Source organism: Brienomyrus brachyistius, chromosome 4, assembly GCF_023856365.1.
Source record: "Brienomyrus brachyistius isolate T26 chromosome 4, BBRACH_0.4, whole genome shotgun sequence".
NCBI classification, from domain to species: domain Eukaryota; kingdom Metazoa; phylum Chordata; class Actinopteri; order Osteoglossiformes; family Mormyridae; genus Brienomyrus; species Brienomyrus brachyistius.
Genome location: NC_064536.1, coordinates 23,377,600 through 23,395,783, shown reverse-complemented (window position 1 = coordinate 23,395,783; position 18,184 = coordinate 23,377,600). Strand labels below are relative to the sequence as shown.

Sequence of the window (18,184 nt, the reverse complement as noted above, 5' to 3'; positions counted from 1 at the left end):
AATCTAAGGGGTGTGCATTATCCCACAGAGTACACTGATCAAGGCACACTTCATAGGACATGGCTGTGTCATTTTGTTTCAGAGCTATTAACCCCTTAACGTGTTACCCCATTGCACTTTAAATGGATGCAATATAATGATTAATAACTATGGCAAACAAAAATAATCTGAAAATCCAAGGGGTGTGCATTGTTCCCTGTCAAAGCACACTTCACTAGATGTGCCTATTTTGTCTAGTTTTAAAGTTATTAATCCATGCATGTATTTTCCCATTGCACAATATACGGATACATTCGAACATTAAACTTAATTAATTAAAAATCGTACGTAAAGCAATCTGGGAAACAAAGGGGCGTCAACAGTCGCCATGAGCCTAAAATGCTAAACCACCATGTCATTACAGCTGACAGGACCTATTATATTAGCTATTAACACGATTTTGCACAAATCACAAAATGGTTTGAAGCGCAAAAATATTTCGTGTGCATCGTTTTCTGTGTACTGGACATCACGATTCTGTCATTAAAAACGCCCCACCTTACTTCCGTTAAAAGTTATTAAAGGCAGAAAACTAAATATCGAATATGAGGCTAACTTAACCGCAGTATCATACCCAAAAATATAGTTCGTCGAGTTTGCGTTCGAGGATTAGATGATTTTAAGTGTCATCCAGTTAGAACACGCAGTCTAGTTTACGTAGTATTATTGCACGTTCGATTCGATGTTCATTTTATTATTATTTAAAAAAAACGCAGTTCTAAAATTATGACGTAAAGATCGCTTTATAAAGTATTGCTAGAACTCTTTTGAGGGAACTCCCTGTGTTGCAATGGCGCTATGTCAAAATAATGGGAAGAGTACTGTCTCGGGAGATGATCGCTTCCGATTAAAGCTTGTCTCCGGATTGACTCTTTGACAATATCGCCAAACACAGGATATTAGATCATTTAAAATGCTAAATTTCTCGGTGTAACGACGTGTAGGACGAGGGCTCGGAGCTTGCCCGACAAAACGTGAAAGAAAAGGCGGCTCTTTAGGGTGGTGGGATAGCCAGCGCCGGCGAAAATGTGCTCTGAGGCCTGGAGGTCAGTTGAAATGCGCGCGAAGCGATCGCCTGCTAACGCCTCTGTGCAACCCCGTTCGTGTCAGGAATAGGTGTGCGCATTCCAGCAATGGCAGCACGGACCCTGCTAATCAGAAAGATTCTTTTCTAGGATGATCATGTAGGGTGAATTCAGGTATTGTGGGACATCCGGTAATGTGGGACAGTTAAGCTATGACAAGTTTATTTCCCGGCTAAAGTAGATCCAGTTAGAATAGTTGTTTTCGGGAGCTGGTATAGAAAGTATATGATCCGAAAAGCACGATTTTATTGGTCTGTGGTCACAGTTGAGGACGAAACAAACATTTTGCAGGAACTTCCCTCAGAAATCACATTCTAAGGTGAATGACGTGCTTTTGATCGTATTGATATTAAGGTTGTAAATCTGTTATAAAAAATGCCTTGCACCTAATGTTTATGTAATTATGTCTATGATATACTACTGCAGTAAATGAAATACTTTAAATTGACAAAGTTCTATTTAATTTTTTAAACAGTTATTTTTCAGCTGTCCCAGTTTACAGTACTAAGCTAATTATGGAAAAGGGGACAGTATTTTTCAGGTAATATGGGACAATTTTATAGGCTCTCCCAAGAAGAGAGTACGTACATATTTGACAGGATGCAGTCCCAACTCCTAAATATATTCAGTAACTATACATATAATATATAAATAATTATATTTATTTATTTATGAAACGGGAAAAAATTGCCAACTTGAATTTGTTAAATTGTTTTAGTGTATGATGGCACCAAGGCAGAGAGGCAGAAAAGAAAGTTAGAAAGGTGAAGGGGTAGGAGGAGGACTAAATGATTACAAGCAACTGTGGTTTTTACTGTTAGTATAAGCTTTACATGAATTGGTTTGGGTATTTTCTACAGCGGTTTCAGACAATGGATGGATGGATGTATTAAATGAACGCCTGTCCCACATTACCTACAATGTGTCCCACTTTATCTTACGGGTGCACAGAGTGTATGGACCTGTATCACGACCCCCATAAGCAAGAAATTTATTTTTTTTTCTTTCAATGTGATAAGTAGACATCTTAAGGATTGCAGAAAGGTATCATATGTGGGTTACGTACATTAGGTTAATGTTTCAATAGCCACTAGAATTCAAAATGGCAAAAATTGTCCCACTTTACCTGAATTCACCCTATACCTGTAGGTGCAGGACAACATGACAATATGGGCGACCCCCTAAACCATATGGGTTGTTTTTGTGCTTCTGTTGGTTTTATTTTAACTAGTACAGCATTAGAGTACACATGAAATTCTTATGAATTCTCTCCTTTGTAGTATCAAAGCACTAAAAAATTGTTTCCCTTGACAGATGGCAGAGAAACAACAAGAGAGTCCTGAGTGCGAGATACCAAACGGGCGAGGGAAGCAATACTTTTGTGGCGGCTGTGCTGGGATGGTGAACATCATGGTCACCTTCCCAGTACAAAAGGTCCTCTTCCGCCAGCAGCTCTATGGTTTAAACACGACTGAGGCCATCCGACAGCTGCAGAGGGATGGTTTGCGGACTCTGTACCGTGGCCTGCTGCCTCCACTTCTGCAGAAGACGACTTCTATGGCCATAATGTTTGGATTTTCCAATGACATGTCTCGGATGCTGTCGCGACCCGGCAGCAGCCCGGGGCTATTGACCAGCAGCATGACGGCCGTGTTGGCAGGCACAATGGAGGCCAGTCTGACCCCCTTTGAGCGAATACAAACGCTGCTCCAAGACCAGCGGCACCACGTCCAGTTCAAAAACACCTTCCACACATTCCGGACCCTGGTGCGGGAAAACGGCGTTTCTGAGCTGTACCGCGGCCTAGTGCCCATCTTGCTGCGCAATGGCCCTAGCAGTGTGCTTTTTTTAGGCCTCCGCGGACCCATCAGGAACAGCCTGCCTCAGGCCGAGACCTACGCTGGCCAGTTGGCCAGCGATTTTATATCTGGTGGCCTTCTGGGAGCAACACTGGGCTTTTTATATTACCCCCTAAATGTACTGAAGGCTCGTAAGCAGTCGAAGGTGGGTGGAGACTTCCAGTTATATATAATTCGTGATGTCTTAACTCATGACCTTTGTCACCTTTAGGTGATGAATATTTTTTTTAAAAAGAGGCATTGCTATGCTCCTTCTCTCAGGTGGGTGGAGACTTTGAGTCTTCCTTGAAGGTCATGCGTACCATCTGGACCGAACGGGGAGGAAAACTCAGCCATCTGTACAGAGGGGTGCATCTGAATTATCACCGCTCCTTGCTGTCTTGGGGAATTACAAATGCTGCATATGAGATTTTAATGAAGGTCATGTGAGCTGCTGGAAAGCCAGGGGAGCCTCTAATGCCCCCATCTCAGAATTCAGGATTGCTGCTCCACGCATGAATAGTAAGTGAAACCTCTAATTCTTTACAGTTTGTTGGCACTTCTCTCTTATTTGTACCTTTTTTGTATCTAAATGCAGTACAGACGCTCCTCTACTAACGAGCTTTCAACTTACAAACTTGCAGACATACGAACAAAGAGGACTATAAGTCCAAATTGTGTTCATTGGGCTCCCATTTCCTGTCTGCAAACATCTTTTCTGCACGCCAATTGTCGCTCTACAGCAGCGTAGCGTGCATACTCCCAGTATCCTAGTTCTTTGTACCTGCATATACCCTTAGGATGATGTTGAATAACCACTTACAAACATTTCAAGTTGTGAACGGCTGTTCGAAACGTATCTCATTTGTAAGTAGAGGAGCGTCTGTATTGTCCAACTACTATCTATGGATGTGGTGCTATGCTGTTTGTATGCGCAAAATACTGGATACTTAATTCTTATCAACTGGTATTTCTGACAGTGGATAACGCTGGACCTGGCTAGAATTTCTTATTTCTAACAATGGCTTAGATCATGTAAAGAGGGACATGTTTTGGGTAGATTTGTCTAAAACACTGGTAAAGGCTTATCAAATTGGTGTTGGTATTAGCATTACTTTGGCTGTTAGCTGTTTATGTGGAAAATGTTTTGAAATAGTATACAATTAATCTATGACTAACTTTTGAACAGTAAGTAGTACTGTGTTGTTTCGAAATATTGTTTTTTGGTGAATAAATAACATAAATCCAAGTCCTCTATGAAGCTGTGATGTTAACAGTGTGTGTTTAAAATCTATTTGGTCGTGATCAGTGAAATGTTTTTGGATCTCCAGAGGAGGACATCATTCCCTGCTCCTTTATACCAGGAGGCAGAAGACCCCACCACATACTGTTTGAACAACGACTTAACAGACGTGGCCACCCTGGTTTAAGCTGGAGTCTTTCATGCCATAACAGGTTAGAAATAATAATAAGCATGATAATGAAAATTGTAATAATGTTACTAATGTTACACCTGCTAAGCTTTTACTATTCCTTGAACAGATGGGTGCTTGAAGAGTCTAAGCTCTGTGCCAGTTGTGACAATGTGCGGTGCAGTCATGCTCTCTACTGCTCTTTTACAGATGATGGGTGCAGCACACGTGCTGTACAACAGGAAGTGCAGGGGCAGCAGTAACCAGAAGCCGGGAAAGGCGGCTCATGACAGTGTGCTCTGACATGAAATAACACTGTGTTGTTAATAAATTACAGATGTACTTATCCAGATGCTTGTCATTGTTGTTTTTCATTTGGTCTGGTACCTGAGTAACAGTGGTTGATGCAGTAAAGCCTGCACTCTGAACAGCTTTCTGGATCCTCAAGGATAATAGAGAAACACATTTTCTACACACATAAAAAAATTCTAGTGCACAGATCGTGTTGTGATCAAAAGGGTTTGCATTTCTCAAAAAGTCACTTTGGGGAAGCTGTAGAAAGAATCCTTATTTTAAGCTTCCTTGCTCACGGTTTAATAGCTTGTCATGTCCATAGTGGCAAGGAGGAGTAAAAGCCACAGAGACAAACTTCGCACAAGTAAAAACCATGAAGGGGACTTTATTAAGGAAACTACAGAGGGGAGTAGATCCTGATGTGGAGCTACGGAGAGTTCAGAGTCATAACAGGTAATAAAGCCAGGACTGGGGAATGCAGGATTGAGGGGCACAAATAATCACTGTTAACAAGGAGCACACAAAGGATAGATGTCAGATAATGACATTTATATTGAATGAGGCATAAATTACTTAAAACCTCAATGGACAAGAATGCAGCACTTTGAAGCGAGACACTGGGCTGATTATGCTATATATAGTATAGTATGTAGTATATATTATATATAGAAGAGATTTGTATTATTGGATGGGCATTTCGGGTAGAATTCCTAGTCAATTTTTTCCAGTAGTTACTACAATAATATTCCATTCAGTCGTATTCTCAACCCACACCCACGACATACTGTACACCAAGAAACGTGTGGAGTGAGGACAAAATATTTATTTCTTTTCATGCAAAATAAAATATTACTCTAGTTGCTTTAAAAGGACAATGTAAAACACTAAAATTGGTGCGAATAAATTAATTACAAACCGAAATTAAAGTAGAGATACTTACAGTGCATTAGCATGATGCACTTACAGGCTGAATTTCATGTTTTAGGTGTTCATTATTAAGGGTCCAAAGCAGGTAGTGCAATGGACCCTTACTGTATTTCTTAGGATTTTCCTCTTTGATCATTTTTCTTCCCTAAAACTGAATGGGCAGCTTAAATCGTAAGAACGAGGCTGACCAAATTTAGTAGGACGGCTATTTCTACCCGCTACTCAAATCATCCGACCCAAGTCAGTCAGATGGAGGAGCTGTAGCGCCCCCCCCCCCCCCCCCCCCCCAACACGTTTTGGTCAATATCTCCTGACCCGTTACTCCTACATCGTAATTTGTTTCTGCAGATATAGACTTGCCATTTGTATTATTAAGCTATGGCTACTTAATGTGCATGATTTGCCAATCCTACTTCTGCCTTAATGTCCTACTCCATCCGACCAAATGAGACAAATGAGGTGTCAAACCAATCAGTCATCTGAGCTGATGAAGAGTTATTAGTAAAAGTCTGACATTTGTCTATCGTATGGCCACTAGCCATACCCAAACCCCACCTAATTTTGGCCCATTTTAGTTTGACTGCCATAACATGGCCATGCCTTGGCCTACCGTAACCAAATTGGAAATCCTACCTCCCTGCACCATTCTGGGAACACCGTACAAGGCGGGCCACATTTTGTCAATGTGCTATAAATACCAGCTTCCAATATCTCCTGAACTGCTAAGCCAATCCCAGTGAAATTTGGCATATGCCTACTATGGCCAAACCTGAGGTCATATCCTTACTATGGCAGACATAAGTCATAAAACTGTGGCCATAATTAGGAAATGAAAATCAAGCATCCATTTGACAGGTCTAGCAATCACCAATCTGACAGAAATCTGGATGGTCCACTTGTCCTCACCCTGGTAAGGCCATCCCAGTCTGCCAGTTGGGGGTACTACAGTGACAGCTTTTCGTTTCTACCTATTTCTCCTGAATTGTCAGGCCTACAGTTGACACAATAAATGGCATATTTGTATAACTCCTAGAATCTCCACCCCAGTTAGGTATTTGTGATAGCAGGTGAATCAGGATACTGCGCTTAAAAAAAGCTTCACCTGCCTGTACAGTATGGCCACCAGCCACAGCCAACCTGCACCATTTCTATGCCCATTTAAATCATGCTGCTTAATCTCAGGCCTGCTTCAGCCAATCCTCACCAAATCTGATCCGCTAATGCAGCACTGGACCTCAGGCAGACTCTCCAACTTTCGTATTGATCGTTCAAACAGGGGCACTGCGGTCACTGTCCATATACCTCGAAGACCCACCTTGGCTAATTCAGCTAAAATGTCCTTATTTTTCATAAAACCTTCAGAGGTTCATCACCTTTCCCTTCAGTTATTTCCATGTTTTTAATTGCTTGTCATTTTCCTGCCATTTCACTTTTAGAAATTTACCAAACTTCAGTGATACATCAGCCTGTGCAAACTGGGGTTTTACTTTGTTTGTGTTTATGTCCAAATATAAGACAGGATTGATTTTAAAAGAATATATACAATAATGACCATACTCGGGTACTACGGTACATACGGTTTCCCCCCACAGTCCAAAAACATGCAGAGGCTAATTGGAGTTGCTAAATTGCCCATAGGTGTGCATGTGTGAGTGAATGGTGTATGAGTGTGCCCTGCGATGGGCTGGCACCCCCCCCCTCCCATCCTGGGTTGTTCCCTGCCTCATGCCCATTGCTTCTGGGATAGGCTCTGGACCCCCCACGACCCAGTAGGATAAGCGGTTTGGAAAATGGATGGATGACCGTACTGAGTTTATAGCTATTTTTTCAGAACAACGGACATCTATCTTATTCTATGCTGGTTATTTTCTAATGGCTCGTCCTGCAATAAAAGTGCTTACCTGAACTCGGTCTGCGTCAGCGTCCATCCTCTGCATCTGTCACACTAACGGCTTATAAGTGATGCTCTTTGTGTATGTGTGTTTACTATGGTTGTTTTTCAATAAATCTATGATGGATAACATATACAGAGAGTGGGAAGAGGAAGAGGGAGAGGAAGATGAAAACCTGTAATATCAGATCATGGTTTGACAATGAGCGAAGCTGGGCTACCTGTGCAACTTATTTTGCATAATTACACGGACAGTTTCTACACATTAAGGTTTTTGTACTTAGATCTCACACCATGTTTTTTGTGCAATGGATACAATATTAATATTCATTGTGTGTGTGTCTGTTTTTTGCGTGTAGAACTGATAATAATAGGAACTTTTCTTGTTACCTGTCACGACCGCGGTCGGGCGAAGCGGCGATCGTGCGGGCAGGCGTGGAATGAGCAGGCAAACAGGCAGAAATCGGGGCAAAGTACGGGGTTTAATCTGGGAACAGGGACTGGAAGTAGGGAACAGGACACTGACGCACAGCAACATCAATGACGGACAAGGGGATCAGGTCAGACCAGGACTGAAATACACAGAGACTAATCAAAGTAAGCGGACAAAGCTGGAGACGATCAGGGAAGTACACGTGGGTAATCAGGGGGCGTGGCACATACGAGGAGCGGACGAGCCGGGCATGACATTACCTCAGGATGTGCAAAATTATTTCTATGAAAAATGACTTTGAAAGATTACCCAGATTTTACTGAAATACAGTGTCCTCCACAATTATTGGCACTCCATGTAAATATGTATAAAAAAGGGTTAGAAAAATTCTGCCTTTCAGTGAAGTAGCTTCATTTCACACAGAAAAAAAAGAAAAATCCAACCTTTCTTTCAAATAAAATTATTCAAAGAAAAACAAATCCTTCGTCAAGAAATAATTATTTTCAACAATAACACATGTGCCACGGTTATTGGCAGACCTGCTTTTAATACTTTGCACAACCTCCCTTTGCCAATATAACAGCACTATGTCTCCTATACCATTTAATAAGGTTGGAGAATACCAAGCAGGGCATCTGAGACCATTTCTCTTTACAGAATCTCTCCAGATCGTCCAGGGTCCTAGGCCCTCTCTTGTGCACTCTGCTCTTCAGCTCAGCCCACAGGGTTTCAATGGGGTTAAGGTCAGGGGACTGAGATGGCCATGGCAGAAGCTTGATTCTGCGATCAGCTGAGATTTTTGTGTTGATTTTGAAATGTGCTCCCAGTAGGGAGTAAATTTCACCCTTTGCATCCCCGGTAAAGTTGCCTTTACTTAGAAAAGCTTTTCCTCTGACACAGCTCCTCAGCTCCTACTTCCTCCCTCACTAACTAAGCCCCGCCCACCTTGGCTGTATCGGCCTGCTTTTTGTTTGATGGAGTTAATCTCCCATCCTGTGGATATGCGACAGGCATGTTGTTCAAGCATTTGAGTTTGTGTGGGCAAGTCATCCCAACTTTCATATATACAGAGGTTGATGACTCCAAGGGCGTAGATTTGCTCTGGACATTGGTGGGGACCTATGACTCCACCCCCCCCCCCCCCATCCCCTGCCCCACCCACCAACCCCGCCACCCCAACTCCGTCCACGGAATGCATGTTTTTTTAATATGCTGCAAAATGCAAAATCACTTTACATTAATACTAGCAATGCTTCGATTGATATTAATCCACTCGAAATGCAATTCATTAAGTTAAATTAAGGAATAGTGTAATGTCAAAGGAATGTTTAATAACTGATAAAAAGATAGTTTAATAAAGACTATTCTTTATTGAGCCATAGTGCAAATGAAACATCTCAAACATCTGTATATATAAAAGTAGATTACATCTAAACATGAACTACTTTTAGGTACCACACAACAGCTCAATGCCTATTGCTCCTATATGAAGGAGCCAAAAACATGCCTTCGCCGCTCGTTAACAGAAATAAACTGCTGGCATATTTGTCTGACATCAATATTGTCCAGACTGTTCTGGTGGACATGGCATGCAGCAGCATTGTTCAGTCTCATTTGTGTCATTGTTGATCTGAGCCAGGTTTTTAGTCTCCTGAGAGAACTGAAACTCCTTTCAGCTTCAGCTAATGACACCGGGGTAACTAAAAGCCGTCTGACAAGGGTTTCAATGTGATCAAATAGCCCCCTCACCTCCACTGGCATTCCTCTCATGATAGTAGCCACTTCTGTACTAGATTTGAAATTGTATTTGGACTTGAACATGGCTAGCTGAACTTTTAGAGTCTCCCTGTTAAGTTCTGGATACTGATCAACAATATCATCCACCTCTCCTGTGAGAAGAATGTCTTCCAGCCTGTTCAAGACACCTAGATCTGGTTGGTTAAACCTCTCCTGAAACTGAATCAACACAATCCAACAATTTGTAAAACTGCTCTGTAATACTCTTACAGAGGACTGCGCGGGCACAATATTACATGTGACAATTTTTTACAAGTTTTGATCTTGGACAGGAACTTCTGAGGCGAAAGCTCACCATGGTGGGCACTATCAAAAAAAATAAACCTGAGCTGCCCGCTGAAATTGTGAATCTGAAGAACAGGGCACCACTGTCTTCAAAATTTGCCTTTACAGACACAACCACTATTGTGTCATATTGTCCAAAAAAAAACCGGAGTGTGATACTCATGTCCACACTCCACAAGGACACTGCTGTGTCATCAGCAAAAGAGAAAAAGCCCATCATTATTTTGGATTACAGTAAAAACAAAGGAGGGGTGGACAAGCTGGACAAGCTGACTGCCACCTATACATGCCAGCGCATGACCAGGAGATGGCCAGTGGTATTGTTCTACAATATCCTGGATGTGTCAGCCTACAACGCATTTGTGTTGTGGACCCAAATCCACCAAGGGTGGAATGCAGGGAAGAATCAAAGGCGAAGAATGTTTCTCCAAGAACTAGGGGATTCTCTTATAAAGGGACACATTGAAAAAAGGGAACGGGTCCCCCGAGACCCAGCCGCTGCAGCTGTGGTCAGACAGCTGCAGACCACGGCAAGCACTCCGTCCACGTCAGCAGGAAGACAAAGAGCTTCAACACCAGCATCCTCCTCAGCCAGCCCTGCCACAGCCAGCCCTGCCACAGCCAGCCCGGCCACAGCCAGCCCTGCCACAGCCAGCCCTGCCACAGCCAGCCCTGCCACAACCAGCCCTGCCACAGCCAGCCCGGCCTCAGCCAGCCCGGCCACAGCCAGCCCGGCCTCAGCCAGCCCGGCCACAGCCAGCCCTGCCACAGCCAGCCCTGCCACAGCCACAGACCCAGACCCAGAGAGGCCGCTGGATTACAAAAGAAAGCGCTGTCAGGTCTGCCCAAGCAGCAAGGACAGAAAAACCAATTCAGTGTGTGTCAAATGCAAGAAATATATTTGCAAAGAGCACACTAAAAATGTCACTTACTGTCCTACTTGCACATAGTGTAAACATACAGTACCAATCCTGCTCCTGGAGAGCTACCACCCTACCACTGTACTACTAATTCTATTGGTTTGATTGTTTGTTTGATCTACATTTTGTAATTTATTTTGTATTTTATTTTGTGTTACTTGTTTGGCTTTGTCTTTGTGATTTGAATTAAAGTTCAACTTTTGGAAAAAAAAACTTTTTTTGCCTTCTTCTTGAAGTAAATATATATGGGTCAAAACTGACCCTAACACCACAGATGTTACTAATATTAATAATATTGATATTGATAGTAATAATATTAAAATAAAAAATTACAGTTGTGTTCTAATACCCCTCAGTAATAGTCAGGTAACATATAAACCTTTGATTTATTTATATAATTCTCCTGAGGTTTATTTTACCAATTTTTTTGGACTGGGCCGTTCTATTGACATCATAAGTCTCATCTTCAGAGGGCCACACCAAAAATTTTAAAACCAAATTTTAAAATCTTTTCATGGATAAGGAAGCCTAACAAGGCAACCAAGAGGTAAGGAAACAAACTGGATGATAAAAAAATGTTTGAGGGTTGAGGGAGGCTGATTTAGGACACGGGTCGGCACCGACCCGACCGGCCACGCCCAAGATAACAGATGGGTGGAAATGCTAGGATAATAGTAGGGTTAATGCCAAGAGAGTCCACCATTTTCACTGCATTCTTAAACATCTCCTGAAATCTTTCTTCATTCCTTTTGAACTGGAGAGTTGATGTAACACACTCTATTGATTGTTGCATTCCTGCAATAGTTGCAATCCGTTTCTGCAGAGACTTGTTCAGACATTCTAGCTCCTCAATAACTTCTAATGCCAAAAGAAGCCCCAGCACAGTTTTACCTTTTCCAAACCTCTCACGCAGTCCATTCGCCCTGGCACCTGTGCTAGATCCAGTTGCTGCCATCTCCTCTAAGCTTGTCAAGACGCTTTCATAGTGAGACAGCACTGCTTTGATAGCAGTTCCCCTTACTGTCCACCTGGTTGGACAGAGAGGTCTGAGTGATGCTGATGGTACATCTGAATCTGCTGCCACAGCTGCAAACATAGCTGTGAATTTTCCAGACTGTTTGCTTAATGACCCTAGATCATGTACCCACTCTAAAGCATCTCGAATTAAAGGACTAGCTTGGCATGCAGCCTGTGTGATTAGGTTAAGGCAGTGAGTTCCACAGTGTACATATAAAGCCAATGGCTGATATTTCTTCAGTACTGCCTGAGCACCTGAATATGCTCCAGACATGTTGGCAGCACCATCATATGTCTGACCTCTTAAACATGTCATCGGAATATTCAACCTCAAAAGCACATCCACAGCCATCTTGGCAATCTCCACTCCTGTAGTTCCTGAGACCTCATATAAGCCAATAAAAACCTCATGTGGAACCAGGTCCTCATCCACATATCTTAAACATATAGACTCTTGCTCTGCACCTGAGACATCTTGAGTACCATCTATAATGATTGAGAACTGCAGGACAGATACAGAGTGTGGATAGTCTGTGCAATATTTCTGACAATGCTGTTTCCTAACATCTGCAAAATCTCATTTTGCACTTGTGGAGAGGTATAGTCATGACAATGGCATAGCCAGTCAGAAAGACAGGCATCATCCTTGGCTTTATATTTTAAATATTGAAATAGGTTACCATCGTCTTTGTCATGACCACGCAGTGCCAAACCCCGCCTAGTAAGATACTGTACTGCACATACAATAATTTGTAAGCAGTGTCTGGCATTTTCCTGTTGTTTTGACCAGGCGGTTGAGAGTTGTGTATTTATTGGGACTGCTTCTTGACAACTAACTGTGATTGCATGATGATGGGATTTAGTATTTTGATGGCGTTCAAATCTTTCAAGAGCATTTTTCCAGTTAGTGAACCCCTTTGAGCAGAATGCAGGGTCTGCCTTTTTTGACATAGTACTTTTCTGTATGGTATATATTTTCACACAGTGAAAACAGAGAATTTTCTTAACTGTGGGGCTATAATGAAGCCATGGATATTCTTTGTACCACCTTTCCTGAAAATGGAGGACCCTATTGGACAATGTTTGAACAGGGATGGATTTGGCGTTAGGCTGGTTTGGCTTATTTGTAACATGCAGAATATCTCCACTACTACACTGTTCCTCATTGTTGTCACTTTCACTGCTACTCTCCCTGCTACTCACTGCAGGTGGACCAGTTTCCTTAGAAATACACCACATTATACAATTAGTCATACTGTAAGACTGACTATGATGATACATATGTGACTTTATGAGAACACACCGCTCATTTTATTTAGATAACATACTTTTTATCCCTACATTAAAACCATGATTATGTGCTTAAAGGGGCAATTCACGCAAAAAATGAAAATTCTGTCATCATTTATTCATCCTCCACTTGTCACATGTCTTTTTAAGTTTTTTTTCTTCTGATGACCACTAAAGAAGATATTTTGAAGAATGCTGAAAACATGTAACCATTGATTTACATAGTATTTGTTTTTCCTGCTATGGAAGTCAATGTTTAACGGTTTTCAGCTTTTTTTCACAATATCTTATTTTGTATTCAACAAAATAAAGAAAATCATAAAAGTTTGGAACCACTTAAGGAGTAAATAGTGAGTAAAGTTTTTTGGGGGGCTGGACAATGCCTTTAATAGGCCTGACCTTTGACCCTAACTCTTCCCCTCTGACTGCACTAGTACCTGACAGGATTGCCACCTGATGAAATAGCGTGACAAAAAAGTGAGACATGTCAGTTCAAAACTTTTGCCAAAAACACTAATGAATCACTTACATCCTCAGCCTATCACTCCTCATAATGTTAAATATTAGTATAATCAACATGTATAATACACACACACATATTATATGTTATATATAATCAACATTCAGATTCACCTCCTGTGACCTTGCCTCTTCACCTGAACTACAACATGGCTGATCTGCTTCTGTCCCCTAATAAAAAAACATTGAGTGATTCCTTATGAGCATTGACAGAGAATGCCTCAGCCTATTATCGGTAACAATGTTAAATTTCAGGACAACTAGGTATAATAATATCAAGTCATCGTTCAACATCACCTGTGACCCCTTCTCTCCATCACTGTCTGATACACAGCACAGTTGTTTAGGTTCTGTCACCTGAAAAAACAGGATAAACACATGCCATTTAAACAGCAATCATTTTATTTCACTTTTTCTGAGTCTTAGTGTGCAAATCTCGAATCAAATCATTAATGTTTGCCAAGTCAGTGAATGCATTTTAAAAACTATTTGTGCGAAGTGGATTGTCTATTGGTGAACTGTCACTAAAATTCTAGCCATGGCAATATTAGTATGTAGCATATCAATTTCTTTCACAAGACTGATTTCTGACAAATAGTCGTCATTAGATTAGGAGAACTGACAGGGATAATATTTATACTTTTACATTTAGCTGTTTAATCTGCTGTTAGTTTTAAGTCCGTATTCACAGACTATAGCCTGCCCTGCTATAATGAATGTGTGTCAAAGCGGTAAAACCCCCCCCCACTAGCATTAACGTTAACTGCTGTCGTTACTTTGATGGACTTTGATGGATTCACTAGCGAACTTGAAGTGACTTACACTTTTCTTTGAAAAAAAGCTCCTTATGTCCAGCTTCTTTTTTTTTGCTGCCGCCATCCTCACATGTGTCACCATACCCAACACACCTTCTTGCACGGGGAAAAGAATCCACTGCATTTGGTGCTGCTTGTAACTGAATGCAGCCACAGCCTCTCACATGATAGCAGGGAAATGCACAGCCAATCAAAATGTTCACATGTGTTTTGGGGGCGGGAGGACTCAAGGAGAGAACGTGATTTATCCCTTTCTGCGTGTCTAGGTTAATGTTGACAGCACGATTGTTTTTTTTTTTTAAGTGGATTAAATTATTGGTGGGGACATTTCAATGGTCGGAGGATATTGGTGGGGACACATCCCCTCCGTCCACCCTAAATCTACGCCCCTGGATGACTCCCAGGATCTTATAGGTGTGGACCAAAACAGATCATTTTAGTATAAAATAAAACATATGTTCAATGTTACCCAATGCATACATCTCAAATCTAGAAAGAGCCTTAAATAATTGTTACTTGACCATATTATCCATGAATACCACTGATTAATAATCCCAGTTCCATTTTCCCCGTTTTGCCCAGTGGCCCACACAACCCATAATCCGTCCCTGGTTGTATAGGTTTGAAAGAATTTTTCAGTGAGGTAACAGACGTCTTTATGTCGTTTACGGCACCACCCATGCCCTCTGGATGAGTTCTTACAGATTCCTCTATGCAATTTAAATGAGTGGCCATGGATTTAACCTCCGACAAAATCTGCTCCATAGTTGCTGGATTAGCTGTCTGCAGCATACTGACCTCAACAGCCTGACCGTCATCAGCGGTGCATGCAGCTACCTGCTGAGCTGCTCTTCTCTTCCCAATGTGAGAATCAGTGAACGATGAAAGTGGAAAATCGTTGTGAGCAAGACACTATGCAGCATGTAGAAAGATCTGAATTTGTCTAATGACCGAAGCAGATCAAATTCTTAAAATCACCTGCCTTACCTGCTTTAACATTTACCATAATACCCTTAAAAAACAAAGCAGATCCATCCATTCACTAAGATTCCAGCTGTTTATCCTGGTCAGAATGCTGGCCATCAATGATCCATATGAATATAAAGATTTACATGTAGGAAGAACCCAAAATGCATTGAAATGTTTCATTTACTTTCTGTTTGTCTTTCTGTATAAATATGCTGCATAGTGGAGTGAGAGGGTGAGACTGTTATGCCCGGCTCGTCCGATCCTCGTGTGTGCCACGCCCCCTGATTATCCACGTGTGCTTTCCAGATCTTGCCCAGCTGTGTCCTATTATGTTCGCCTAGTCTTGTCTATTTCAGTCCATGTCTTACCCTGGTTTCTTGTCGGTCATCGACGTTGTGTTCCTGTTACCATGTTCCCTCGTCGTTTCCCCAATAAATCCCCAGTTTTCCCTGTCCTTTGCCTGCCCGCGTCGTCCTTCCCTACCTCCAGCCTGCCTACCTGCCCGTCTTCACCCGTTGTTCACAACAGAGACCCTGTCCCAGAGTAAGTGATCCTTACCTGGAGGTCCATCAGTGAAGAAGAGGATGAAGAGGAGCATCAGAGGAGCCTAATGGGTGTGCCGCTGACCTCAGATCTGTGGAGACTGACACTCACTTCCTGATTCCCTGTAACTTCACTGCCTCCCTTTTATGGGTTTTAAATGTTTAAAAATCATCCATCTGTCTTTCACCCTCTTACCCAGGATGGGGTCACTGTCAGTCTGGGGCACATCCCAGGAAGCACGGGACACAAATCGGGGGACTCAACACCACACTGAGATCCGAGGCAGAATTCAAACCCCAGAAAGTATGAGGCGTCCGTGTTACACACTGAGACACCACTGCAGCTTGTAGGCTTAATGAAAAGCATCTTTATTAACAGTATGTATGATGAGCCACACAGTCTGTGGTCTGCATTTTAAATAATACTCAATTTATCAATAAGCAAACGCCTAAAATTCTGTAGAAACCTAAAGCTAAAGCTTTTATCATAAAATGTGATATGATGCTAACAGGCCAGCTTCTAATTCCACAGTCAGAGGAGAGCAGGGAGGCAGCGAAATAGCAAAGCTTCTCCAGCAGGGGGCAGTGAAGTGCGCAAGAAGAGCATAAAATTAAGGCCAGAGCCCTTAGACCTCAGTAAATGCTCAACAGTACAAGAGACAAACAGACACTGGCAAATACCCTGAAAATGATGCATATTGAAATAGCAAACATTTTATTTTATACTAAACAAACAGGATAGCTGATGATATTTTTTCCATTTAAATGAATGAAAAGTAACAATTCACAGATCTCAAAGATAATATCTTACATTTACATTTATTCCATCATGTCCAAAGCAACGTACAAGTGAGGTAAACAGCACATTGATCATACTATAATGTGAGAGAGCTGCATGCTATTTAAATACAGCTCACATCACTGTAAGATGCTCCTGTCTGGTGATGATCACTGCAGTATCTGTGTCTCCCTCACAGCTCTCATCCAGAGCAGCAGCTCCCCACATGTAGAGGAGCCTCTCTGTGTTGCTGCCCCCTACTGGAAAAGGAACAGATAAGCATTAACATCGGCTACTTGATTCATCATTTCAGCTTCTGAGGCACCAACACCTTCCTTAGCATTTCAGGCAGTGTGGTGTGTTAATGTTACTGCTACAGGAACAGGAAATGAACCAGAGCAATAGATTAATCTAGGAAACCTCTTTAGTTCACTTTCATCTGGTTTATAATTTGAAGTCAAAGTAGCTGCGCATATGATGTTGGAATTGTGGCTCTATGCAGCGTCAAAGGAAACATACGACACACATGAAGCATCACGGACTAAATGTATCACAGCTCACGTTAGAGCAGATTCTCCAAACTCACCTCTCTGTGCTTCAGGGTGACTGAGCTGTAGACCACATCGCTGGCTGGGGTTACAGCAGGACGATGTGAAGAACATCTAGAGGACACCTGCTGAGAGTATTTAGCTGCTTACAGTGGAGGTAGGAGACCAACCTTTGTACAGAAACCACAAATCCATGAACTCCCAAACCTCCCCTCCAAATCACTGTGAAATATCAGGGGTATCATGGTACTTCTTGGTACATTACAGCTAATTCTGATACACATGGATCTGAGAGATCAGCTGAGGTGTAGATGTAGCCAGTGAGGACATTATTGATATATGTTTTACTCTCATTGTGATACTCATGCTGAACACTGATTTACATAAAACCATCTTACCTGTGGATCTGGCAGGAGAATGGAGCTGTAGGTGACATCAGCACCAGGCTCCACAGAGGCCTGAGAGAGGAACATGTTATTTGCTTTTAGAAAACATTTTAACTGCAACTTAACAACTGGCTTATGAGAATGTGCCTTATAAAATGCTGTCTGTTCATACAGTAATAACATCACATGTTTGCAGACGGAACGGCATGGTGTTACAGTGGTTAGCACTGTTGCCTCACACCTCTGGGACCCGGGTTCGAGTCTCTGCCTGGATCAAACATGTGATGTTGCATGTTCTCCCCATGTTGTCGCGGGGTTTCCTCCAGGTACTCCGGTTTCCCCCCCACAGTCCAAAAACATGCTGAGTTGCTAAATTGCCCGTAGGTGTGCATGTGTGAG

The 18,184-nt window shown here is 42.1% G+C and overlaps 1 protein-coding gene and 1 long non-coding RNA gene across 2 annotated transcripts; one reads left to right on the top strand and one right to left on the bottom strand.

Moving 5' to 3' along the window:
• The first annotated feature begins 2,438 nt into the window (after positions 1 to 2,438).
• On the top strand, positions 2,439 to 4,676 carry LOC125739854 (mitochondrial nicotinamide adenine dinucleotide transporter SLC25A51-like). The gene is made up of 4 exons (XM_049010373.1): positions 2,439 to 3,128; positions 3,245 to 3,484; positions 4,294 to 4,417; positions 4,585 to 4,676. Exons 1-2 carry the CDS (start codon positions 2,439 to 2,441, stop codon positions 3,410 to 3,412), a joined length of 858 nt encoding a protein of 285 aa, XP_048866330.1. The 3' UTR covers positions 3,413 to 3,484; positions 4,294 to 4,417; positions 4,585 to 4,676.
• An 8,976-nt stretch (positions 4,677 to 13,652) lies between these two features.
• On the bottom strand, positions 13,653 to 14,666 carry LOC125739941 (uncharacterized). Its single transcript, XR_007397401.1, has 3 exons — positions 14,570 to 14,666; positions 14,045 to 14,104; positions 13,653 to 13,918 (listed from the first exon to the last, which is right to left on the bottom strand). It is a non-coding gene; the product is annotated as an uncharacterized LOC125739941 (long non-coding RNA).
• Between the last annotated feature and the right edge of the window lie 3,518 nt (positions 14,667 to 18,184).

Bases quoted from the DNA above. Each gene is read 5' to 3' on its own strand.
- LOC125739854 (XM_049010373.1), top strand. From the start codon at position 2,439: ATGGCAGAGAAACAACAAGAGAGTCCTGAGTGCGAGATACCAAACGGG. The intron at 3,129-3,244 runs GTGGGTGGAGAC...TCCTTCTCTCAG, and splicing joins AGGCTCGTAAGCAGTCGAAG to GTGGGTGGAGACTTTGAGTC.